Here is a 27500-nt window from a genome sequence, read left to right as displayed (position 1 = left end):
GTTATCCTAACGGCAGGTATTATTTGCTTAAATATTTATTACATAAAATAATACAATGTCATCCTAAGATTAGCAGTCAATTTGTATTTCTAGCCTATAGTAAATTGCATACATATATCTACGAGGTCCAAGTAGTTATTAATGATTTAATGTATTAATTACATTGTATTAGGAGGTATATTTGCAATGGTTACAGAAAATGCTGCCCACGAAATAGTAAAATGCACCTTTATTCTAACGTTTTATCTGTACCCTGATGATTGAAGATGGTTTCTGAAGATTGATAAAGCGGCATATTTAAAATAGGTTCACTCTAACTTGCTAGCGAATAAAAAAACTTATTTCAGTAGCACTCTTAATTATTTTTCTGATCCCAAAAAGCTACCTGGAGTAGAGACATTTGGTTCCACCTGCAATTAATTAACACATATACGTATTTCCAAATAATGTTCATCACATCTGTATTCATATAATCTGTATCTTTACAATTGTCTCAAAGGTGTAGGCAAAAACTTGCAACAAACCTCGATGATGCTTAACTTTGGCAAATATTTAAAAAAAAATGTATCGTCGTGCGTCATACAACTTTGACACCCGTTATGATCTGTATTGGTCTTGGTGTTCCGGAAGGGACAACAAAATGCAGTGCTAGGAATTCTGTAGCTACGCCAGGCAGTGTTTCCTTACCAGGGAAATAAAGTTATATAATAATCTAGGAAAGTAGTTTTAGTACAGTTTCATTTCTATTTGAATATAGTTAACTGTCCTCTCAAATGTTATTAAAGAGCCGGAATCTAATCCCCCTATGTTTGCAAAACAGAATTAAAGGGCTAACGTTACTCCAGTCTCCAGTGCCAACCTGCAATTAGTCCGAATGTCTACCGAGCAGGTTGATTGAAAACCTCTTCGTGGTGTCTCTCATGTAGGATTCTTTACTGGATGAATACGCAGACCTGGTTTGTATTAGCATATTGTTTACAGGAAAAAATATAACAAAAGTAATGTAATGTAGCTCTTAATAAATCGATGTACGGCATAAAATCATACTGTGGACAAAACTTCAACAGCCTGCTTCTTTTTAATAAAGGTAATATCGGTAGAATTTAATGTTAAGAGTGATGTTAATACCCTGTTTTGAGTAATTATTTTGGAAATTTGATGTTCTTACCATATTTGGCAAAGTTTTCCTATTGATAAATGAGAAGCAATACAATATATGTCAAAGTTGCAAGGTGTCTAAATACGCGAGGTAGACTACGGTCTCCACTGCAGACGAAATAGGCTAGGTGTAAGGTCGAAGATGTTTATTTTCTGTGTTACAGTCCATGTGTGTTAAAATGACGGCCACGCTCCCGATGGCGTTAATGGAAAGGTAGTTGGACCAGGAAAGAGGCGCAGCATCAGCAGCAGCCTTTAGGAGTAGTGACAATGGAGGAGGTGGACCTGAATGATCAGTCAGCAACTTCGCTGGCTAATTCGGAGATTGACCTTAATGCAGATGATGTTGCAGACGAAGGGCCTGATCCCCGAATACAGGTATGAACTGGAATATCCTTTATTGTTCCCTTAGGGTTTGATTTGACCAATGAAACGGCCAGTTGGCTAACTACAATAGGCTAACTCCCTGGTGTGTATTTTAGTTCATTGGCCCTAGTGCAGATGATGTTGCAGACGAAGGGGCCGATCCCAGAACACAGTTGTGGCTTCGAATTATCCTTTAATGTTGAATTACCTAGGACTTAATTTGGTATTTCTACAGAAGCAATCCGCGGTGGCCTAGACTATGGCAATTGATGCTTTCCTATGTTATTTTAGGCTACTTACTGAACAAGAATTTAAAGTAGTTACTAATATTTATTCGGACGACTGTACCTAATTACCTAGCTAACCCCTAGGGGCCAGTACTAAACATGGCGAAATACATTGGATGCCCCAATCCCTAGTGGATGTCGTATCCACGGTTACATTCCTTGCAGTTCGTGCGGAACTACCTAATCTTTAGAATTACCCTGCAAGAAACGTAACCTAGGATACGACATCCACTAGGGATTGGGGCATCCAATGTATTTTGCCGTGTTTAGTACTGGCCCCTGGGGTTTAATTACAGTTGTCCAAATGAATATTACTTAAATTTCTTGTTCAGTAGGTAAAGCTGCATAGAAAAACTGCAACTGCCATAGTCTGGGCCACCGCGGATAGGTACCCTAGATCTACCCTTAATTTAAGTAATAAACTATCCGGTTGTCTTCCTACAGTAACCCTATGTTGTGTGTTTTAGTTGTATGTTTTGGGAATCTTAAATTCGCCAGAGTCCCTTGGCTATTTTTGGTTTAGGCTGATGTAATTTGATCACAGAAATTAACAATTGGCTTCCTAGAATAACTCCATGATGTGTTAGTTATATGTTTTAGGTATATTGTATAGGACTACTACTATAGCTTAGGGATAGGAAACAACCGAGTGGACTAGCTGATCCGGTCTTGCCCGCTTGTTGATCCACCCTCCGAAAAAGTACTTTTGCTTGCCTACTTCGAAAGGAGAGTAGAGGTCTCAAGGTGTTGCTCCCACCACTGATGACTCATGACTGGTGCCCATCTCCGTTGTGAGGAAGTGTTAAAGTACTTTTTTGGAGGGTGGATCAACAAGCGGGCAAGACTGGATCAGCTAGTTCATTCACTTGGTTGTTTCCCATATGCAGTTTGTATTAATTAAGCTTGGGTCTTGGGTAATTTTTCGGAAGACTCCAGATAGCCATTTTTGCATGAAAAACCGTTTTGGGCTTTTCATGCAAAAATGGCTAGAATCTAAGAATACCAATCTTACATAACCTAGGGGTGTTTACTGGTTACAATTTTGCCGTATTAGATATGGAGGGGGCAGGGGAATCAGTATTGTCCTACCTTATAAGTCATATTAATTAATTTTTTTTGTCTTATTAAGCATTTGCACAGGTTATGTATTGAGAAGAAGGTTTCTGTTTTGATGTGTTTCACCCCTGAAAAATGTAAGGTACATAATTCTAAGCCAGCGTTCCACAATGAAGTTGACTATAACAGTTGACATTTTCCTATCTTATTTTACTTGCTTAACATGAATTTAAAGTAATATTTTGTCGGTTGGCTGTAACTAAACTGTAATGTACCTTTGAAAACAACATGACAGTCCCATATACCGACGTATAGAGCTCAAAGGTAAATTACAACTTAGTTACAGTCAACCGGCAAAGTATCACCTTAAAATCTTGTAAGGCAAGTAAATTACGATAAAAAAACTGCCATAGTCTAGTTCTGGGCAAAGAAACAGGTAATTCTAAGTTGGCGTACCGGCTTAGATCTACCAAATATAAATTACAATGTGGGAGGTGGCTGGAGTCTCCTGAAAAATAACTGGGGCTTGAACACTACATGTGTAATAATGATGTTTAACATATTTCATTTTATATCCTCATGATTAAATCTTTAACTTATGCTGAATAAACCTTGTCAATTTGTATAGTTAGGGTTCACTTTGGTAAAATTGCCGGTAAAACTGAAGACTGCTACTGCGCCCCACTGGTTCAGTAACTACTAGTTTATGTGCAAAGCAGGTGCTGTGTTTAGTACCATCCCCTTGAGGGTGAGTGTAAAAACACGAACAAAAAATGGTAATTATAATCACAAACAATCATAATAAGCATAAGTAAAAAGCAGTAAATATTCTGATTGGCAATTGATGAGAAAGCAGATTGCTGTAGTAGTCTTCAGTTTTACCATGTTTAGTACTTTGGGGATGAATTTGAAACATAAAGACAGTAAATATAAGCATAAAAATGCACGAACATAAACAAAAACATAAGGAAAAGGCAGTAAATATCCGGGTCGGCGACTGCCAGGAACCAGGCCATTGTAGTATTCTTCAGTTTTACCAAATTACAGACTACTACCTTTGCCCTCTAGCTTGGCAACTGCAGGTTTACATTCAGAATGGGAGCTTTATTTAGTACAAGTCCTATGGTGAGGAATGTAAAACATGAACAGAACACGGTAAATAACATAAACAAAAGACAGTAAATATCATAGATGTAAAAATAAACAAAAACATTAACAAAATGCAATAAATATCTCTGTTGGTATTAATCAACAATTTTAGTGCCTTTGTTACCCTACCAATACATAATTATCTTATGTTCCCTAAATAGCTTGGGCAGATGTTTTCCCGCCAAGCCATTTAAAATAAGAATTGTCAAAGCTATGGAAAATTTTGAAAGGATTTTGATAAATATGGGTAATGATAAAGAATAGAGTGTATCTTTCTGCTATGTATGTCGTCTTGCTGTGGGGTCCATGAGGTCAGGGCACCTTTTCCTGGCCAGCCCAGAACAGGATGCCCAAGGATAGGTTAGGGTAAGGATATATTGCTCTTGAAGTGTCATTGATATAGAAGAAAAATATTATGAAATGTTCTGAGGTAATGCTAATTTGGTAGAATAATTTCTTGCCAATACCCAGAGTAATTGTTTGCATTATTGTAATTGCAGTATTTTTTCCTTATTGAAAGTGAGTGATAAGTTATTAGTAAGACAAATACCATTGTTGGTTGGAAAAAATTCCCATGTCTTGAGCATCCTTTGGAATACCTCTGTAAAGTTGCTGTTACATATTTTATCTCTTTTCATCTCTCTACATTATAGTTAGAGAATGGTTCAACTATTCATGGTATGTAAAGGTATTGGATGTTGTTTTCATAGTTCTCTTAATTTATACCAACCAAATTCTGTTCTACCATGTTTTCCCATGCAGTCTGTTCTGGTATGATGTGGACTAGAATACCCATTCTCTGAAAGTTCTGCATTTAAATCTCAGGTGAAATGGCAGACTAGTAAGCCTGTATCACAGAGGTGGATCAAATTTATGGATAATACCAGATCTCTGGCTACCAATTTGTATTTAACATTTTTTATTGCTTTTGAGCTTTTTGGTCTATTTATTTTATAAATTAATTATTTTCTTGGTCCTGTATTGGGCCAAGAGGCTTCATTCTTGTTCTGAAAATGTTCAAGGGACATTTTCAGAATTTTGTCTTGGGGTATGAAAGTTTCTTGTCCCAGTTCCTCTGCTTTGACTTTTGAACTACAGTCTAATATTGACTTGTGTTAAAGCTGTAAAATTGGAGTTGATCCTTAAATAAAAGATACACATCAAATTGTAAAGGCACCAATCCAGAAACTTCTCATGCTGCCCAACATCTCAGGTGGCTTATTTAATGTTCTGGTGGACTATAAACCCTCATCATAGGGAGAAAGGCAGGTGTAGGTCCCCAGAACCCATTTAACACAACAGTTTTCTGTGTCAGTTTCCTAGTTCAGCAGTGACCATCAGCAAATTTGAGTTTTCGGTTCAAAGTTGTGTATGTTTACACCATGGTGCTTTGGGTATAAGTGTACAAATTGAGAATACGTACAGTATATTTTAATTTCAGTGCTGCAATCAAATGTACCTTCTAAGATAATTTCACGGGTGCATTTTATTATTCAGTAAAAGATCAGCTCTATCTTCAAATGCATCTTTATTGCTTTTTTTAATTAATTTTTTATTTCATTATGCCCTTTATTTGTTGAGGCCCAAGGTTATTATGTCTTAAGCCATATAAAGACTAATGTGTTTTGTATGAAGTTTTTAATAAGTTCTGCACCACATTGTATATTGGCCCATTACTAAACTGATAAATCTGTATTCTTAGTTACCTAGTTACTTCCATGTTTTATTTGAAGGACCAGTGGCTAATTCACACAGTCTTTTAGAAATTGACTCAACGTTGAACAATTAAACTTAGATAATATTAAGACTTTACATAAAGCACTTATAAAGACAGATTATTAGACAGTCTCTATTTAAGAACAACCATGACAGGGGAGAACTGGTTGGTTTCAGTAAGCTTCAGATGATGTTTTGTGGCAGTACAGTCCACTTATTTATAGCTGTTTGTCATCCAAAGAAAAATTGTTTTTATGCAAAAAGAACACGGGTGAGTTTCACTAGCTTTAGTTGACCCATGTACAATTGTTGAGGAATCCCTTCACCGCTATTAGCTGTACCTGATGCTCTTATTAAGACCTTTTCTCTTTAAGGACTCATAGCAGGTTTGTAGATAAGAGCTATAGGCTGTTAGATCTCAGAAGATATGATGGCTTCATCAACATGCTTAAGCTGATAACTGTTTCCATGGGTTGGTTTATATGGAGTTACCTTACAGGATATGCTGTTGCAATAATGCCACACAAGGGTTCCACTGTAATCATCCTTCAGGACTGAGGAGGTACTAAAATCGTAGGTTTAGATATACCTCACTTACAAAGCAGCCAGCATATAGCTAATTTAGGTGGTCGTGGTAGTGTCTCAAGAGTTCCACAGCCGTTATTTTTGGTGTAAAGAAATATAGGGTAAATGAAGGTCAGTTATTCATTTAAGATTCCCAAACAGGTATGTTGCCTAGATCCTTTGTAAAATGGATGTAATGCCAAATCTTTGCCTCGTCCATAAAGTGGTTTTTATAAAAGTAACTTACCAAGTAATTTCTTAGCTAACGATTAGCCTCGCGCGAGGCTAGTCATTAGCTAAGTAATTACTTGGTAAGTATATTTATAAAACTACATTTTATTATACAAATATTTTTATAAAAGCTAATCGTTAGTTAGCTAAGTAATTACTTGGTAAGCATATTTATAAAACTTCATTTTATTATAAAATAGAATTTTTATAAAAGTAACTTGACAAGTAATTACTTAGCTAACGATTAGCCACGTGCAAGGATAATCGTGAGCCAAGTAATTACTTGGTTAGTATATTTATAAACTTCATTTGTTCATGAAACTTACCTGTCAGATATATATATAGCTGTATTTTCTGAAGTCCGACAGAATTTCAAAAACTTCCGGCACACGCAGTGGTCGGCCAGGTGGTTAGTACCCATTCCCGCCGCTGGGAGGCGGGTATCAGGAACCACTCCCATTTTCTATTCATAATTTTTCTGTCGCCGGTGCTGGAAACACCTGTTTTCAGTACCTCCGTCTTAGGATTTTGGAAACTTCATTGCCGCTAAGTATCCTAATTGTCTTTTGATTTATTTACTTGGATTTGTGGCTAGGCATACGCTATCTTAAATTGATTTGAATTTGATTCATTTTTGCATAAGATATCTGAATCTAGTTAGGCTAGTTTCAGAGGGTGTTCTCTGCAAAGATAGGGTGTGGCTACCGAAAGCTTCGGTAGATCCACACTTGGTATGCACAAAGGGAATGGGTCTTGCTTCTTTGTTGAGATTTGTCATGTAAGGAATGTGAGACTTTGTCTATTCCGTATGGAAGACGTATGATTCGTATGTACGCAATTAATCAGTAAACATGTCTAATTCCGTAAGGAAGACGTATGATTCGTATGTACGCAATTAATCAGTAAACAAAAGTCAGGGTAGTGAACCTGCTAACCTTCCTGTAGACTTTATTTTGCCTAACCCTGTAGTATGGCCTTCGGGCTATGAATATGTCTGCGAGAGGTGCTCGCTCTCCTTCATTGTTGTGAAGAGTGCTACTTCTGTAATTGTACCTCCTAACCCTGTAGTGTTGCCTTCGGGCCCTAAAACAGTGTCTGTAGAGGGTATTGCCCTTTCTCTAATACTCTTTCGATTCGTAACTTAGAATTGAAAGTGCTTGCTTTAGAGAGCAAAAGTGAAGTGGTTAAGTGCAGTGACAGTGCCCTTTGTGTAGTGGAGGGTGCGTCAGATTGGCCTTATTTCGCCTCTAGGCCGGGACCTCTGCTTGACTCCTAGGAACACAGGGAGAGAGCATGTCGAAAGCCGAAGGAGGGTTACGAGGAACCCCCACCGATCTGACGTGCCTTCGGCAGACCTGAAGATACTCCCAGGCTGCCAAAGTGTGTGCACGTGCACGAATCCTGAAGGATTGCTTCTCGTCCTCCGAAGCGTCCTCCCCGCGTAAGGGTTGGAGCTTTCGGAAGGACTCGCGCCCTCTAAATAGAAGCTTTATAGAAGAGGACGCTTCACGTCTTCTCTCTCTCTCTCTCTCTCTCTCTCTCTCTCTCTCTCTCTCGTTATGCGTTTCAGTGAGAAGTAAGAAGGCGAACGTCGCCTGATCACGTGTACGTCTTTCCACCAAGAAATACGAAAAAGAAGTCATAGTAGCAGGACGCTTTTGAGAGCGGACGTCCGAGCTTTGTTACTGTGAGAATAAGAAGGCGTTCCCTCGCCCCTCGTATTCTCACACGATCAACCCTTCTCCTGAGACTGCTTCGTGCAGTCGGATTTCTCTCTGAGATGTATCTCGCTCTTCCCTGAAGGCAGTTTCTCTCGCTTGTTTTGACGCCTGTCAGGAGCGTGACGCTTTTCTGCACGCTTCTTTTGACGCTCGGCTTGGACTGGACGCTCGGATGGACGCCAGGCGCGCGCAGGTGCATGCCAAGCGCGCACCAGTGGACGCCGAGCGCACGCCAGGTGTGTCGCCTGGCTGAACGTTTCTGTTGAACTCTTCAAGCTCTTGTTTATGATTTGGGCCTAAAGAATTTTTACCTCTACCTTCGGTGATACCTTCTTCCTCACCTGCAAAGAATGTGAAATAAGCAGTGCTTCGGAGGAAGCTTAAAGTGAACAGGCAACTTCGTCTTCAAAACCCAGCAAGACCTCAGGTTTCGTGAATTCAAGAGATCTCTGTCAATTTATATTGCTTTTCGCAAAGGTGGATGGAGTTAAGGAAAGCTCAAGGGAAGATCTCATTTGCTCTACCGCAGTCAAGACTTTGCGATAAGGCAGTTACGGGTTATGTAAAAGCTCGACGTCCTCCACGTCATGATGCTCGAAAACGTTCGGTAGGATTCTTGCAAAGGCACTCATCAAGAGGACGCTCTTCAGGAAAGCGCAAGACAGGACTTCCTTTGCCATACTGCCAATAAATTTAGCTTGCAAGCTTTTTAGTCCATCTGAAGGGGCTTTTCAGATGATAGATTTTGTTAGTTCCTAGTATCGGGACTACGCTGCCGAAGTTGAACATCGGGGTCCTACCTGCCGTAAGCCCAGTCTCTTAACAGGATTCTTGCCCCTTCCTCGATTGATACGTGAATCGGAAAAATAATATGCTCGACTTCCTGGATTACTTTTTGTCAATTCAGTGACTTTCCCCCATTGACAATATACTATCGTTTTGTCAAGTAAGTGGGTATCCCCTCATTGACAAAATATCTCTTTGTCCCGTAAATGGGTTAGTTCTCATTGACAAACATCTCAATAACTTTATATTGCGTAAGCGGATAAGCTCTTATTGACAAGATTCGGAAGAGCTCTCATTCATCAATCACAGACTCGTACAAGAAATAGACTTGTAGACTACGTCAATGAACGCTTACGTCCAATAACATAAGAAGCTTGAGCTGTCCGCTTCGATTCTCTAAGATTTGTTCTTGAAACTTGCCTGTCAGATATATATGTAGCTGTATTTCCGAATTCAGCTATAGATATGTCTGCCAGGTAAGTTATGAACAAACTATTGTATCTAACATTATCATAATTTGCCTTGCGTTATTTTACTACTGGTTGGTTCAAGTCATATACGCTTGCTGTAGTTACCTCTTCGGATGGCAACCGAGAGGTCTATTGTCTATTATTTTATGGACATTTAATCGTTACTCCCTGCAGCCTTCCAGGAGTTTCCAATTTATCTTTTACCGTTGTATGGTAGTGTTTTGACGACACAAACCCACCTCTATATTTAGCGTTTTCTGTTTCGCTTAAATATACCAGCTTGAGAGTCTCTTTCTGCTCAAAAAATAACGGACCTATTTCTTCGTAGAATAGAGTAGCTGGCAACCCAGGCATAACGGTAAGAGACGACGAAAGTAAGCTGCTGTCACTGTCCTCCAGTCCAACCGAGCCAGTAGCAGCTCGTTCGCTGTCATGCGCGGAAGGCTACGTCTCTCTCTCCTGCGGGATTGACTGACTAACCGTATCTGTGCTGGCGGTTACGTCTCTCTCTCCTGCTGGTTTGACTGACTAACTGTATCTCTGCTCTGCAATCACGGACTTTAGCCTAAGATTGAGGGGATTTCTTACATGAATGAATAAACATTGCATTCGTTTTGCCTTACTATGTTCAACAGAGATATCTCTTACTTCTTTCGGTGCTCGTTACTGCACGGTATAGGACTACGAGTCTACCGCAATATTGCACTATTATATGCTCTCCTGCTTAGGCAAAGCGCAGCCTTATTAGGGAAGTAAGCATACTCAGTGAGGGAATGGATGAGCATGCTGGGGACCATTTCCTTCCTGAAGAAGTTTGTTTCCCTGAATAGACTGCAATTCAGACCTCTACAGTTTTTTCCCACCGGAAAACTGAAATTTTATCCAAGATCTAGGAATGATTCTGAACATCTCTCAATGCGTCAAGTATCACCTGAGGTGATAGAGAGAAGGTGCCGGACATCTGGAGAGGGTTTCAGATGTCCTGGAACATAATCTGAAAGAAGTGGAAGCAATTCGGTCGTCCCTCCAGTCCTCGAAACGAGTTTTTGGAACCAGTGGTCCAGATCAACTCGGATATTCCACAGCTCTCTCATATCATAAGAAGTATCTTCTCTCGGTCCCTGTTCGAGTTTACGAGAAAGAGCGTGTTATAACAACAGGCATAGATGTAACGATCCTCTAGAGGTTCGTTACAGGATTGCAAAAGTCCGTACGAATCTTCTCGATCGACGGCAGCAACTACTGACTTCCGAGTGGAATCTTTGTTTAGAAGTATGTTGAGAGTTGTGGAGACTAAGGACGTCCTTTCATTCATCTCTTCGCTATGTTGAGGATGAAGAGGCTTCGTCTTCTCTGCTCCCTTATTCTCGATCCGGGAGCGGTAGCATTAAACGCCATCCTATGGTATTGAATGGGGATGGATGTTTAGTCTTTTTTTTTTTCCCTTTTTTCAAACACTTAGGAAATGTAATAAGATGATTTAAGACGTCACAGGGAGCGACATGACGCTGATCGCCCCATGTTGGCCTTCAAGATCCTGGATTCACAGAGGTCACGTCCTTCCTAGTTCATTTTCCAAGGACCTTTTCCGAGAGAGTCGGTCTACTCTAACACGAAAGGTACCTATAACCTCTCCGCTCTGAGTACGTTCAGACTATCGAGATGTTGACAGGAATAAGATTACCGTCTTCCCTTTCCGTCTGAAGAATGGGATAAGCTGGCAGTCACAACTATTAAAGAATAGTACGCAAATATGTTGTTGACGGCCTTTGGGCTCAGAGATTTGCTTCTGTCAAACAACAAAGCCCTTCACGATCTTTGAGTTCTGTGGAATCTCGAAACTCCGCCTCACCATCTACTTTTTGTCTCACCTGTTTTCTCGGAGTCAGACACTCGTGCGAGATCAGGCGACATTTAGTAGCCCTGAGTTTCTTGTTGACGAAGTCGGTTGCATTGATACACCCCCGATGATCGTGTAACATGAGACCAGGTTGGACTGTCAGGCATTCGTCCTTCGGGACTGAATCGCCTTTTTGCTCTGCGCTCCTTTCTTCTGGTACCAGAAGCTAGAGTCAGGAGTTGCTCATGAGTTGATTCGCTGACGACGGGTTGAGTTGATACACCCCCAAGGTTTGCTTAGCTTGAATCGCCCAGGCAATCCAGACACTCATCCTTCAGTGAAGAATAGTGCATTATAGTCTTCAGGGTACAGCCTTGCTGTCCTTGATTCGTCTGACTGGTCACCTGGTCGGTCACCTGACTTTAGTACAGACGGACTGACTGTGCATGTCCAGATCGAAGCTTTCTATATGGAACTTAGACGTCGTCTGAAGTTCTTGATGTCAAAGCATTTCGAACCTCTCCTTTTGGTTAACTTATTGCACGTGACCAGAAAGACCTATTTTCTAACCACTCTAGATACGACAAAGAGGGTTAGTGAGGTTTTAAGCCATCGTCAGAAGTTTTGGCTTTAGGGAACACAATGCGGTGTGTTCGCTAAACCTTCTGTTGTGGCCTAAGAATGGAAACCCGTCTAGTTCTTGGGCCAGGAGCTTGGAATCAAGGGATGGCACAAGTTATTGGGCAAGAGCCCTGTTGGGTCTCTCAAGTTTTATCTACATAAAACTAAAGAAAGTCGAAGTCCTTCGGACAATCTGCAGTGTTCCGAAAATGACCAGACTTGCCCATATCAAAGAACACCCTGGCTTTAGTGTTAAGGAGTTCTTTCAAAAAGGCTCCTTCATTGTGTTTGCACAAAGATTTGAAATCTTTTGATCTGAATGCTCACGAGGTGAGGGCGCGGCCTCGGAACCATTTCAACAGAGCATGGCACTCAGTAACATACTGAGTACCACGTTTTAGCGAAGCAACTCTGTGTTCGCTTCACACTTCCTGCGGGATGAGAAGACGGCATATGAGATCTGCTGCTCGCTAGGGCCAGACGTGTCTGCAGACACAATCTTGGGGGCAAGAAGTACCACTCGTCCTATCCTGTAGAAAATGGTTAGGAAGAGCTCTTAATAGTTATTGAGTCGCCGCCAATGGCGACTTTTCTTAACTCTTAAGCCTTAGTTAAAACACCTTAACTTTGGCTAGGTTGGTCAGGTGGTGATATATATATATATTTATTTTACTTCTTAGCCCTCATGGTATGGTCAATATGGTCTAGTCACATTGTGGTCATGCCCCCGTTGACAGATCATCTGGAGTGCACCAGCTTTATAGGTCTCTACCTTGCTGGCAACTTTAGTTAAGCAGAAGCAGACTTGGGTGACAGTAATCACGAAGTCAGCTATGCTAACAGGTGGAACCAAGATGTAAATCATCTGCATGCATTTGTTTTCCAAAATCCTTCTATTCTGTCCCTTCCCTCCTCCAACGGTGGGATTCAGCTATATATATAGCTGACAGGTAAGTTTCATGAACAAAATGATATTGTTATGATACAATAAAGTTTGTTCATACTTACCTGGCAGATATATATAATCAAGTACCCACCCACCTCCCCTCAGGGGACAGTGGAAATAAAAATTATGAATAGAAAATGGGAATGGTTCCTGATACCCGCCTCCCAGCGGCGGGAATGGGTACTAACCACCTGGCCAACCACTGCGTGTGCCGGAAGTTTTTGAAATTCTGTCGGACTTCAGAAAATACAGCTATATATATATCTGCCAGGTAAGTATGAACAAACTTTATTGTATCATAACAATATCATTTTTATTATAAAAATATCATTTTGTTCATGCAACTTACCTGACAGATATATATATAGCTGTATTCTCCGAAGTCCGACAGAATTTCAAAACTCGCGGCACACGCAGTGGGCGGCCAGGTGGTAGTACCCATTCCCGCCGCTGGGAGGCGGATATCAGGAACCATTCCCATTTTCTATATTATATTTTTTCTGTCGCCGGTCGGTAAACAACTGTTTACAGACCTCCGCCTAGGATTTTTGGATTTGACTCGTTCTAAGTATCTGGATTGACTTTTGGTTATTGACTCTGGATTGTTGGATTGGCATACACGATTGTGGACTGTTTTTTTATTTTGGATTGGCTTTTCTGTGAACGTGATGTCTGGATCAAGTTCAGTGAGCTTCAGAGTGTGTGTGAAGAGTGATTGCAAGGTGAGGCTACCGAAATCATCGGTAGATCCCCACACAGTATGTATGGGGTGTAGGGGGCATGTTTGTTTGTTGGATGATCGATGCATTGAATGCAAAAGTTTGACTGATGATGGATGGAAGGTGTATGAGTCCTATCGGCGTAAGTTGGAACGCGATAGGATCAGGAGGGCTTCCTCCAAGAGCGGTTCTACGAAAGGTAAGGGAAGTAACATTTCACCTATATTAACACCAGTAGAATTTGCTTCACCTAATCCTGTGTTGTTGCCTGAGGGCCCTGATTCTGTGTCTGGAGAAGGTAATGCCCTTTCTCTGATTCTAGAGTCGTTACGCACTCTAGAGTCCAAAGTGTTGGCCTTAGAAAACGGCTCAAGTAAAGTGTGTGATCGTGCCCCTAGTGTTGTGGAGGGGGCGTCAGATCGGCCCCATAATGGACCTCTAGGCCTAGACCTCTATCGGACTCCCAGGACTCAGGGGAGTGGGGAGGGGTATGTCGAAAGCCGCAAGAGGGTTACGGGGGCTCCCCACTGATCTGGCGTCCCTTCGGCAGGACCTGTTGTTAGTTCCCAGGCTGCCAAGGAGCGTGCTCAGGCTCGCATCCTTAAGGACTGTTTTTCGTCCTCCGAGGCGCCCTCCCCGCGCAAGGGGGTGGAGCGCTCGGAGAGACTCGCGTCCGTTGAAAAGGACTTTTCCGAGGGAGACGCTCACGCCTCCCCTCTCTCCGTTATCGTTGCGGTCTTCTCCTGCGTCGTATGACGCGTTTCCTCCACAGAAGAGAGGTAGGACGTCGTCTGAGGACGACGCTGAGAAGCGCTTCTCTCGCGCTTCGGAGAGGCAGGTTGCTGTACCTGTGAGAAGGAAGGAGGCGTCCCCTCGCCCCTCGTCTTCTCACAGGTTCAGCCCTTCACCTCCTCTAGTTTCTTCACCAACGAAGAATATTCTTGTGTCTCTTCAAGACCAATTGTCAGCTTTAATGGCTCAGAAGACTCGCCCAGCAGCAGTCGAGCCTAAGCGTAGGTAGGACGCCAGACTGCCTGTCAAGAGGACGAGGCAGTCCCCTTCTCCGTCTCCTCGTTCGTCTCTGTCTCCGCTTGCTTCTCCTTCGGAGCTTCCTCGTTCTCGTTCTACGGGTAGGAAGTCTCGTGGACAGGACGCTTTTCTTCCCTCTCGACGTCCTGATCAGCCTGCGCGTCAGGACGCCTTTGAGGACGCTCGGCAGGACGCCTTGGAGGACGCTTTTGAGGACGCTCGTCGGGACGTTTTGCTAGACGCTTTGACTTTTGAGAAGGCTTTCGAGAGCGCCCAGAAGGACGCTTTGAAAGCGAAAGCTAGACGCTTTAGCGGAAAGCGTAAGGACGCTCCTCTAGAGCGAGTTAGAGGAGCCTCTCTTGACGCTCAGCGCGGTCAAGACGCTCTTCGTTCTTCGAGCTCTAAGGATCGACAGAAGGTCGGTCGCTTTGAAGAAGCTGCTACACTTAATCCTCGAAAGCCTTTGTTGAAGGCTAGACCCGTTGGGCGCAACGCCCTCTCCAGAGGTGCAATCTCCTTTGCCTCTTAGGAGGAAGGAGAGCTTAGTAGTCCCGGCGGACTCAGTTGAGGAGGAACAGCCTTCGGTTTCGTCTGTGTCAGATTACAAAGTGCTGGTTCGACTGTTACGCTCTTCTTTTGGAGAGAAGTTCCAGCCTGCAGCTCCCAAGTCTCCACCCTCTCAGTTTTCGTCATCTAAGTCTTGCAAGGTTCCGGAGTTTGTGGAAATGAAAACTTCTTTGTCCACTAAGAGGGCGTTTAAGAAGTTGCAAGATTGGATGGAACGTCGGAAGGATCAGGGCAAGTCGACTTTCGCCCTTCCTCCTTCAAGACTCAGTGGGAAAGGCGGCATCTGGTATGAGACCAAAGGAGAAGTAGGAGTTAAGATCCCGTCGTCTTCCCAAGGGGACTTTGCTAGTCTGGTCGATGCTCAGAAGAGGTCCCTTTTATCGACTGCTAAGATTTCGTGGACGCCAACGGAGATTGATCATCTCATGAAAGGACTGTTAAGGACTCTTGAGGTCTTTAACTTTCTAGACTGGTGCTTGGGAGTCCTGGATCTTCAATCTAGGAGTCCTGACTCGTTAAGTCTGGGGGAGCTGTCCAATGTGTTATCCTGCATGGACAAGGCCGTCAGGGATGGTTCGGAAGAGTTAGTGTCTAATTTCGGCACTGCTTTTCTCAAGAAGAGAGCGCTTTTCTGCAACTTTACGGCTAGGTCTGTTTCTACAACGCAGAAAGCGGAGCTTCTCTTTGCGCCTCTTTCGAGCCATCTCTTCCCCCAGGCTATGGTAAAGGACCTGGCAGTGAGCCTACAGGAGAAGGCTACCCAGGACCTCTTGGCCCAGTCTTCAAGACGTCCCGCAGTCCCTACTACGTCGTCTTTTGGACGACCACCTAGGAAGGTTAAACCCTTTCGTGGCGCTCCTACCTCGAGAGCTGCTCCTCGAGGGAGAGGGCTTTCAAGAGGAAGAGCTTCCTTCAAGCCTAAATCTTCTAAGTGAAAATCAAGTCCTTCAGATGCCGGTCGGAGCCAGGCTAAAGTTCTTTGCGGGGGCGTGGAGAGAGAGAGATACAGATGCGTGGTCCCTCAAGATAGTGGAAGAGGGGTACAAGATCCCTTTTTGGAGACCCTCCTCCTCTATCCACAACTCCCAGAGATCTTTCCCCGTCATATCAAGGGGAGAAACGTCAGATTCTTTTCGATCTTTTAGATCAAATGATCAAGAAAAGAGCGGTGGAACAGGTCTTAGACCTGGGGTCACCAGGATATTACAACAGACTTTTCCTGGTACCAAAGCAGTCGTCGGGGTGGCGTCCAGTCTTGGACGTAAGCAGGCTGAATCTTTTCATAGAAAAGAAAAAATTCAAGATGGAAACGCCTCAGTCGGTTCTAGGAGCCTTAAGACCGGGCGACTGGATGGTGTCCTTGGACCTACAGGACGCATACTTTCACGTTCCTATCCACCCTCTTTCAAGAAAGTTTCTGAGGTTTGTGTTAAAGGACAAAGTTTGGCAATTCCGAGCCCTTTGTTTCGGATTAAGCACGGCTCCGATGGTATTTACCATGCTCATGAAGAACGTAGCGAGATGGTTACATTCTGCAGGGATAAGAGTGTCCCTGTATCTCGACGATTGGCTTATCAGAGCATCGTCAGAAGAGAGGTGTCTGAAGGACCTTCACTTCACATTAGCCTTGGCGAGGTCCCTGGGACTTCTGGTCAACCTCGAAAAGTCGCATCTGACCCCAACACAGTCCATCGTGTATCTGGGGATTCAGATGGATTCAGTGGCTTTTCGAGCGTTTCCGTCCCAGGAACGACAGCTGCAAGGCTTAGAGAGAGTTTCGGCCTTCCTGGGGAAGGAAGCCTGCTCGGCGAGGGAGTGGATGAGTCTGCTGGGGACCATTTCCTCGCTGGAAAAGTTTGTTTCCCTGGGAAGACTACACCTCAGGCCTCTCCAGTTTTTCTTGGCGGAGGAATGGAGAGTCAAAGAGGATCTGGATGCGACCTTTATGATCACCAAATCGGTGAAAAACCATCTAAGATGGTGGTTAGATCCTCGGAAGTTTCGAGAGGGGTTGTCCCTAAAGCTTCTGAGCCCCGACCTAGTGTTGTTTTCCGACGCCTCGGTGTCGGGATGGGGAGCAACACTAGGAGGGGAAGAAGTGTCAGGCGCCTGGAGGGGGGAACAGGTGTCCTGGCACATCAATGTGAAGGAACTAGCGGCGGTTTTCCTGGCGCTACAGTTCTTCCAGCAAAAGGTTGCAGAAAAAGTTGTCCAAGTCAACTCGTACAACACCACGGCCCTTACGTACCTAAAGAATCAGGGAGGTACACACTCCCGTCCTCTATTTTGCTTAGCGAGGGAGATTCTGCTGTGGGCAGATGCGAGGCGAATCAGGATCCTGACGAGATTTATCGCAGGAGTCCAGAACGTCAGAGCAGACCTTCTCAGCCGACAGGATCAGATCCTGCCGACAGAATGGACGCTGCACCGGCGTCTGTCGAGAACTATGGAGACTGTGGGGACGTCCTTTAGTCGACCTATTTGCGACGTCGAGGACGAAGAGGTTGCCTCTTTATTGCTCCCCTGTGTTGGATCCGGGAGCAGTCGCTATAGACGCTCTGCTCTGGGACTGGACGAACCTGGACCTGTATGCCTTCCCGCCATTCAAGATCATGGGGGAAGTCGTAAGGAAGTTCGCGGCATTGGAGGGGACGAGGTTAACCCTGATCGCCCCGATGTGGCCCGCGAAGGAATGGTTCACAGAGGTAATGTCCTTCCTCATAGACTTTCCGAGGACGTTGCCCTGGAGGAAAGATCTACTCAGACAGCCCCACTTCGCAAGATATCACCGAAACCTCTCCGCTCTGGGTCTGACTGCGTTCAGACTATCGCAAAAAGTTGGCCAGAGCGAGAGGTTTTTCTAAAGCAGCTGCGAAAGCGATCGCCAACGCAAGGAGGACTTCCTCGAGGGCTGTTTACCAGTCGAAGTGGGCTTCCTTCAGGGCATGGTGTAGAAAGGAGGGAATTTCCTCTTCCACTACCTCTGTGAGCCAGATAGCCGATTTCCTGCTATTTTTAAGGAATATGCAGAAGCTGGCAGTCCCGACCATCAAGGGATATAAGAGTATGCTGTCAGCAGTCTTCCGACACAGAGGCCTAGACCTTACTGACAACAGAGATCTTCACGATCTCTTGAGATCGTTTGAGACTACCAAGATACCTCAGGCGAGGCCTCCTTCTTGGAACTTAGATTAGTCCTTAGACTGTTGATGTCGAGTCCTTTCGAGCCTCTCCATGCAGCGTCTCTTAGGAACTTGACGAAGAAGGCTCTTTTCCTAACTGCTCTGGCGACGGCGAAGAGAGTTAGCGAAATTCAAGCCATTAGTAAGCAGGTGGGCTTCAAAGGTGACAATGCTGTCTGCTCTTTGAGTCCCACTTTCTTAGCAAAAAATGAAAACCCGTCTAACCCTTGGCCAAGGAGCTTTGAAATTAAGGGTATGACAAGCCTTGTGGGCCAAGAACCTGAGAGAGCCCTGTGCCCTGTCAGGGCTCTAAAGTTTTATGTTCACAAGACAAAGGAGGTACGAGGTCCCTCAGATAATCTGTGGTGTTCGGTTAAACGACCCGATATACCATTATCCAAGAATGCTTTGGCGTTCTTTCTGAGGACGTGATTAAAGAGGCTCATTCGTCTTACCAGAAGACCGATTTGAGCCTCTTGCGAGTGAAAGCTCACGAGTCAGAGCTGTCGCAACCTCGCTTGCCTTCCAAAGGAACATGTCGATCAAGGACATCCTTGACGCCACCTTTTGGAGGAGCAACTCAGTATTCGCCTCACACTACTTGAGAGATGTGAGAACGATATACGAGGACTGTTGTTCTCTTGGGCCATACGTTTCTGCAGACACAGTCTTGGGGGCTGAAGGTAGCTCTCTCCCTATCCCTTAGTTAGGTTTAGGTTAGTTTTTAGTTGTTGTGTTTTTGGTTGTGGTGAGTCTTTGGTGAAGACCTCCCATCTCTTAGTTTAGTGTTCAGGGGGTCTTGGATAGTTGGTCAGGTGGTGGTCAGTTGCTTCGTTGCCCTCATATGTATGGCTCGATGTTCTTGTCACGTTGAGGTCACGTCCCCGTTGACAGAGCATCCAGAGCGCACCAGCACTACAGGTCTCCACCTGGCTGGCAACTCGGATTAAGCACAAGCAGGCTTAAGTGACAGTAATCACAGAGTCTACTTTGCTAACAGGTGAGGAACCAAGGTGTACATCATCTACTTAATTTAAGTTTCCTACAAATCCTATTCTGTCTCTTCCCACCATCCGAAGGTGGGATTCAGCTATATATATATCTGTCAGGTAAGTTGCATGAACAAAATGTTATTGTTATAATACAATTAAGTTTGTTCATACTTACCTGGCAGATATATATAATTAAGTGCCCACCCACCTCCCCTCAGGAGACAGTGGCACTGAGAAAATATGAATAGAAAATGGGAATGGTTCCTGATATCCGCCTCCCAGCGGCGGGAATGGGTACTACCACCTGGCCGCCCACTGCGTGTGCCGCGAGTTTTGAAATTCTGTCGGACTTCGGAGAATACAGCTATATATATATCTGCCAGGTAAGTATGAACAAACTTAATTGTATTATAACAATAACATTTTTATGGTATGCATTAGTGTGAAGGATGTATGTTTTATGGTATTGTATTGGTCCCTCTATCATTGGATATGTTGGCATTTTCATGTGTTTTTGTTTTAGTCGCTCTACAGTTCCGTATATACTGTTAACCTGCATTATATTGATAATAGTTAGTTCAGCTGATTTAGGTTAATCTAGCCTTATGCAAGCTGGGTCCATTTCCCAAAGGTTGCCAGAAAGTATGTTATGTTAAAAGGAATAAGAGGCGTGGTGTGGACCTATGTACCTTCCACAAGTAGCTGAGATGTAGTAACAACTTAGTCCTTCTCCTAGCCCTTTCAACTGAGGAGAAATAGACTTGACCCCTCTCACAGTGGACAGTGTATCTAGGGACAGAGATCAATACAGCCAAAGCACTAGTATAGTTAGCCTAGAAAAGGGTTAACAGGTGGCTGGAATCTAATTTTCTTGGATCAATAAGACCCTCTTGCTTGCAAACTGGCAGTTATTCCTAGGGCATTTTTCATTATTAGAAGGGCTAGTTCTCCAAGAAAAAAATTATTGATGAAGTCCCTTCAACTTCAGCTTTATCGTCATAGCTACTGGCATAGGAGTAAGGTTAATACTGTAGTAAGGTTTCCTAATAAAGAACTACTTTGGAAATTCTGCAGCTTTCCTCCTTTTTCATAGGTGAAATTCACAAGTATCATGACTTTTTCATAATAGGTCCTGTGATGGCATCAAGAATAGAATTCCTTTACCTAGTTATGATCTCCAGCATCAAGAATAGAATTCCTTTACCTAGCTATGATCTCCTAACAATGAAATATGTACAACATAGGATTCCAAACCAATATGCAAGAGAACTTTTTCAAAAACCAAAAAACTTTCAAGTCATAAACATGGCTAACTGTCTCAATTACAAAATCAGTATAATTTTCTACTTTTATATGCTGTCTTCCTAAAACAATGGAAGGCCTGTTATATTCCACAGAAGTATACATGGTGTAGTATTACAAATTATTTTGATTCTAATATGGTGATTTTTGCTATTCGCTAAGTAGTTACCTATTTGGGTTATACTATGTTAAGTTTGCTGTATGTTCACTCTTTTCATTACTATACATACTGTAATTGTGTAAGTTGAACAGCATTTGCTGTTGAATAGCATATGCTATTTGATACACATTTTTTTTTATTTCTCAAGGTGCAGAAAATCAATTATAGCTCTGTTGATCATTATAATAATCATACATGGTCAGTTATTATATATTTACAAAATTTATGTTAAGAATTAAACATATCTGTAAACGTATTACAAAAATTTCTGAAAATGATTGAGTGCATAGACAGATATCACTGAATTAATCACATGATATATTATTTATGGGTTTGGTTATTAATCTTCAGACACCATTTACAAGTCACATAAGTGATGAGACCATATAATAGATAAACAAGCAGTTTCCCAGTAGGTATTATGATTATTCTACAGGTCATCCATGTTGTGGGGTAGTGCTGTCAGTGCATCTCATATGATGCACTGTAGGCATGACTTAAGGTTCTTTGCAGCATCCCTTTGGCCTCTAGCTGCAACCCTTTACATTCCTTTTAATGTACCTCTATTCATATTCTTTTTCTTCCATTACATTTTCCTCTCTCCTCTAACAATAGTTTCATAGTACAACAGTGAGGTTTTCCTCCTGTTACACCTTTAAAATCTCTTTATGCACTCTCAATTTTCCTCTCAACACAGAATGTCTTGATAGGTCGTAGCACTTGGCCTTTGACAAAAATTTTTATATTACATTCCGCTACAGTTACTAAGTAGGGTGAGGTGGGGTAGTACTGTACATGGGGAAACAACGTACAAGTGCTCCTGACAAAAAACTATTGGCTATATTGTGACGTCACTCCGTTTGAGGAAGAAGAGCATCAACAACAACTCCGCCATTTGCTTTTGCCGATCCAGCCGCATCTCTGTTTACTAGGTAAGAAATCAATTTTTTGCATGTTCATTGTGATTTTAGGGGGTTCTAATATAGTGTGCCATGACCACAAATATGGCGTGATTCATTTGATAGGATAGTAGATTTAATGGTGAAAATAGCCATATTTAGACTTACTTGAGTGAAATGAAGATCAGCCTTTCAAAATTTTTGCCATGAAGTAGCATGAAGAAAATCAAGCATGGCGAGGGAAAAACCCAGTGAAACTTAAATACTTGGAATAACAAGTTGAAAAGTGATTGCACATGTGAAATAAGATAAAGATAAGAGCCACATGTGAAACAGTGAATGATAAACAAGTAAGAGTGATTGTTTTGGAAGGGTAAAGTTCTGGGTTATTTTTATCAGTGTTTGTATGTGCTAAAAGTGTTAATATGACATCTAAATGTGCAACAACCAACGTAAGACATTTGTATAGTGTTTGAAATTGATTACTATATGGGATAGCCTAATTTTATGAAATTAAAGAAAAAATTAGTAGTTTGGGGGAACACCAGACGGATGAGAAGTAAGGCGTATGGTGTTACCCTAATGTTTATTTTTTTAGTTTTTTCCTAACTTTTCAATTATTTGGCAAAACCTAATGGCATTTACTCTCTTCCAGAATCCACCAACACTTGTTCGTCATGCCAAGGAAATATGTGTGCACCAGTAAGAAACAGCTGGACCGAAGTAATTTAGAGGCAGCCTTTAAACTTTTATTTCTTTTCCAGGTTGGGGACTTAGTGCTGATTGAGCAGCTTGAGCTCGAAGAGGGGAGGAAAAGTGGGGCACCTGTTCATTATGTTTGTAAGATGATGAACTATTGTGAAAGGGAAATATGAGGTGTCCTTCCTCCGCATGAAATCTGTTACCCAAGAACACTTTCTCGTGCCCTGCAGTTGAAGATGTTGAAAATGTGGAGGTTGTGCAGTGTAAGGGTGTCCTGACCACTGTGAAGGGCTGCACCCAGAGGCAGGCAACCCTAATAAAGGTCTCCCCTACACTGAACTCCTTCAGTATGCAGTAGGGTGGGATGTAAATAATCTGTACAAAGAATGTATATATTTTATTATCTATTTTTGTACAATAAATGTAAATTTGTATTAGATTTCTTTTATTTCACCCATTAATAAGCTAAACACATCGATTTAAAGTAATCTTAGCCATTTAAAACCCCTTCACACCATCAACATACAATTACAGGTAGGTCAAAAAATCTTAGTATGGTGTTCCCCTATACCCTGTATGGTGTTACCCAACCATGGGAAAACTCCGTACAAAGTAAAGACATTTTTTTAATTTAAAAATTGTATTTGCCATTATTTTTAACAATTCACATGGAAACCATAGATGGCCCATTTCTTGGAGTTTATTCACTTTACTCAATCTGGCTGAAGCCTGATTTTTGCCAAATATTTCTCCATCAATGGTATGGTATTACACCACCTCACCCTACTCACATCATTTTACTTATCCTTATGGTACTTCATATCTAATAGTTTACACAACAAGTGGTCACTCTGCTTTTTGTAAATTTCTTTTTTGGACAAACAGTTTTTAAATAATGTTGGTAAATCAACAAAAAATTTAAGTTATTGACAAAATAAGGCTTTTGTGAATTTGACATTTGCACTTGTAAAGTATCAAAATTGATTTGAAAGTGCATGTTTCTCATTTATTTAATTGGTTTTTTATGCTATTGATACCATCTATTTTACAGGTTGAGCTTGAAAAACTTAACACCTCTACTGATACTATCAACAAATTGGAAGTAGACCTAGATGTAAGTAGTAGTAGTATCTTTTTCTCTCTTCGGTTAGTTCAGTTATTGTTTTCAGTAATCAAGAAAGAGTTTACATTTCACTCTTGACTACTGAAGACTTGACATAGTTAAAGCAAAAGCTTTGGAATTTACGTAAACATATTAAGAATACATAATGATTTAAACCATGATGTGCATGAGGAGATTTTTCAGGGAAAATATCTTTTTAATTCATATCATTTACTGGAGAAAGATGATGATATGATTTCAAACTTGCTTTCCAGGAAGCTCGAATGTTATTCAGGCAGCTATTAGCTGATTCAACCCAGCGTATTGATGTTCTTGCTAAAAGATTAGGAAAATGTGTCGAGCAGTCACGGCCGTATTACGAGGCTCGGATCCGAGCCAAGCAGGTAATGAGTAATGGAGAGAATTTATTAAATTAAATGGTTATATGCTCTGTTAAAATATTTTTTTGTTCATGAAACTTACCTGTCAGATATATATATAGCTGTATTCTCTGAAGTCCGACAGAATTTCTAAAACTTACGACACACGTAGTGGGAGTTGGGTGGTTAGTACCCATTCCCGCCGCTGGGAGGCGGGTATCAGGAACCATTCCCATTTTCTATCAGATTTCTTCTGTCGCCGGTGTCGTAAACAACTGTTTACACACCTCCGCCTCAGGATTTTGGAAAACTTTTCATTGGCTTTAGTATCCTCTTGACTTTTTGGTTTTTTGGTTTTGGATCGATAGCTTGGCATACGTGACTTTGGACTGTTTTGAATTTGGCTTAGTTTTTTTCCTTAAATATGTCTGGATCTAGTTCGGCTAGCGCCAGGGTGTGTTTGAAAGTGGAATGCAAGGTTAGGCTACCAAAAGCCTTGGTTGATCCTCAAACATTGTGTAAAGGGTGTAGGGGGCAAGAGTGTAAATATGATTTGCGCTGTAATGAGTGTGAAAGCTTGGATGATTTACAATGGAAGACGTATGAATCCTACGTAAATAAATTAGAGCGTGATAGGATCAGGAGGTCTTCCTCCAGGAGTTAGTCGGGTAGCAAACAGGGTCTTAATGTATCCCCTTCTAACCCTCCTTTAGATTTTGTCTCCTAACCCCGTAGTGTTGCCTTCGGGCCCTCAAGTGGTGTCTGCGGAGGGTAATGCCCTTTCGCTTATTCTGGATTCATTGAAGACGCTTGAATCTAAAGTGCTTGCCCTTGAAAACAGGCAAACTAAGTGCAGTGATAGTGCCCCTAGTGAAGTGGAGGGGGCGTCAGATCGGCCCTATAGCGCTCTAGGCTGGGACCTCTGCCGGACTCCCAGGACTCAGGGAGAGGGCATGTCGAAGGCCTGAAGGAGGGTTACGGGGATCCCCCACCGATCTGACGTTCCCTTCAGCAGTTCATGTGGACGCTTCCCAGGCTGCTAAGGAGCGTGCTCGAGCACGTATCCTGAGAGATTGTTTCTCGTCTTCCGATGTGTCCTCCCCGCGCAAGGGGTGGGAATCTCGTCCGGATTCGTGACCTTTGAAGAGGACTCTTCAAGATCTAGTTGCTTCACGTCATGCTGTGTCTGAGTGGCATTCTTCTCCGGAAAGCGTAGCATTTCCGCCCCAGAAGAAGTCTAGGACGTCATCAGATGATGACGCCCTCGAGCGCCCCAGTCGCTCTAGAGCCAAGGCTGTTCCTGGGAGAAGGAAGAAGGCGTCCCTCGCCCCTCACCTTCTCACAAGCGCAGCTCGTCTCCGCGTAAGGAGACTTTCTCAGACGAGATCATCATTGCTATGCAACGGCAACGGACGCTTTACTTAAGCAGAAGGAGACGGTTCCTCGTCGCAAAAGAAAGGACGATAGACTTCCGATCAAGAGAACAAGACAGTCTTCTCCACCTGCGCCTCTTTCGTCCCCGTCTCCTGATATTTCGCCCTCTAGGCTTCGTTCTGCTCCCCAGGGTTCGTCTAGAGGTGACGGTAGACGTCAGGTTAGAGAGAGATCCCATCATGCTCCTCTCTCTTCTCGTCGAGTAGAGCTCGGAATTCCGACTTCGACGTTTCTGCTGGCGACGAGTTTGTGGCTGTCGGACGGACTTCAATGCGTTCTGCCCCTCTTCGACATGAGCGTGTCGACGCTCAACGGGACGCTCGTCGGGTAGCAGACCAGGTTTCTTCGCGGGACGTTCGTAAGGACGCTTCGCTGGATGTTAGAAGAGTCGCTACGTTGGATGCTCCTTTTGACGCTTCGCTGGACGCTCGGTCGGACGCTCAGATGGACGCTAGTGGACGTTGTCGTAAGAGCTCTGTGGACGCGAATGTGGAAGTTCGCTATCACTCGGATGATGTTCCCGAGGCTTTGGCTGACGCTTCACGTCTGCCTACTTCTTCACGTTCTCCTCAAAGGGTGATTCCTGATCCTGTGACTGTTAAGGATCCGTTACCCTCTTCTTCTCGTCATCGTCGGACATGAGACTTGGAGCGAAAGGACTTTTGCCTCTTCCGTCGGATTTTCACTCGGGGTCAAGGAAGATAAGGAGAACTAAGCGGTTCTTCTGAGGATGTTGACGAAGAACAACCTTCGACGTCGGCTTCGTCAGATTACCAAGTATTGGCACGGCTACTTCGTGATTCGTTTGGTGATACTTTCCAGCCTTCTGCCCCTCCTTCTCCTCCTTCACAGTTTTTGTCGTCGTCGAAAGCAAGCAGACTCCAGGTTTCGTGAAAATGAAGACGTCTTTGTCTACTAAGAGAGCTTTAACGGAAGTGTTAACGCCTTTTTTTTTTGTGGATGGAGTCTAGAAAAGCAAAGGGAAGGACTACTTTCGCCCTGCCTCCGTCTAGACTTAGCGGTAAGGCAGGGATGTGGTATGAAACAGGCGAAGATTTAGGATTGAAGGTTCCTACGTCTGCTCAAGGAGATTTCGCCAGCGTGGTTGATGCCTCAAGGAGGTCCCTTTTAGCCTCAGCTAAAGTGTCATGGACGACTTCCGAACTGGACCATCTTTTGAAGGGACTGTTTAGGTCCTTGGAAGTCTTTAACTTCTTAGACTGGTGTCTCGGAGCTTTAGACAACCAGTCTCGTAAGCCAGACTCGATCAGCTTGGGGGAGCTGTCCAGTGTATTGTCATGCATGGACAAGGCCGTCAGGGATGGCTCAGAGGAGTTAGCCTCTCATTTTCATACAATCAACTTACCTGTCAGATATATACATAGCTAAGACTCCGTCGTCCCCGACAGAAATTCAAATTTCGCGCCACTCGCTACAGGTAGGTCAGGTGATCTACCGGCCTGCCCTGGGCGGCAGGACTAGGAACCATTCCCGTTTTCTACTCATATATTTTCTGTCGCCGGTGGTATCAACATCGTTGCTGCCACCTCTTGACTGGAACGCTTTTCTAGACAATTGATCATCTTTTTGTGGACTTTTGGTGACGTACCTGGATCGTTGTTTTGGCATTCGCTACTGTGGACTGGATTTGGACTTGCTTTTGATTTTTCTTCAAGAATGTCTGATTCAAGTGGTTGTGTGAGAATGTGTGTGAATGTAGGCTGCAAGGCGTGAGGTACCCGAAAGCTTCGGTTGATCCTCACACTGATGTCGCAAATGTAGGGTTTTGTTTTGGATGTTCTATTTCTAACACCTGTCATGAGTGTGAGAGGTTGAATGTTGAGGAATGGAAGACTCTAACTTCTTACACTTGAGAAGTTAGAAAGGGATAGAGTCAGACCAAGGGCTGCATCTAAGATTGCGGGTAGTAGTACAAGGCCTATTGAGCCTTTGGATAATTTCTAACTCTTCTCTTAATTATGATTCTAATTCTGTATCAGGGCCCTCACTGCTTTACATTCAGATTCGGCCTCGGAAATTGCTTGAACTGAAAGCTACTCTTCACAGGATGAGATCCAAAATGGCTACCATGAAAGGTAAGGACTGTGAAAGTGATTATAG

The 27500-nt window shown here is 43.1% G+C and overlaps 1 protein-coding gene across 3 annotated transcripts in view; it reads left to right on the top strand.

The window, feature by feature from the left end:
* The first annotated feature begins 1262 nt into the window (after positions 1–1262).
* LOC135195581 (SH3 domain-binding protein 5-like) overlaps positions 1263–27500 on the top strand; it is a 132793-nt gene continuing 106555 nt past the window's right edge. For all 3 annotated transcript variants that reach the window (XM_064221887.1, XM_064221886.1, XM_064221885.1), the window contains exons 1-3: positions 1263–1536; positions 23515–23577; positions 23841–23969. In XM_064221887.1, coding sequence (XP_064077957.1) covers positions 1429–1536; positions 23515–23577; positions 23841–23969 — 300 coding nt within the window. In that variant the 5' untranslated portion in view covers positions 1263–1428. The remainder of the gene's footprint in view (positions 1537–23514; positions 23578–23840; positions 23970–27500) is intronic.

The sequence above is a fragment of the Macrobrachium nipponense genome, chromosome 16 (assembly GCF_015104395.2).
Source record: "Macrobrachium nipponense isolate FS-2020 chromosome 16, ASM1510439v2, whole genome shotgun sequence".
NCBI classification, from domain to species: domain Eukaryota; kingdom Metazoa; phylum Arthropoda; class Malacostraca; order Decapoda; family Palaemonidae; genus Macrobrachium; species Macrobrachium nipponense.
The sequence above is the reverse complement of the archived record's forward strand: the minus strand, read 5'-3'. Positions and strand labels throughout refer to the sequence as shown.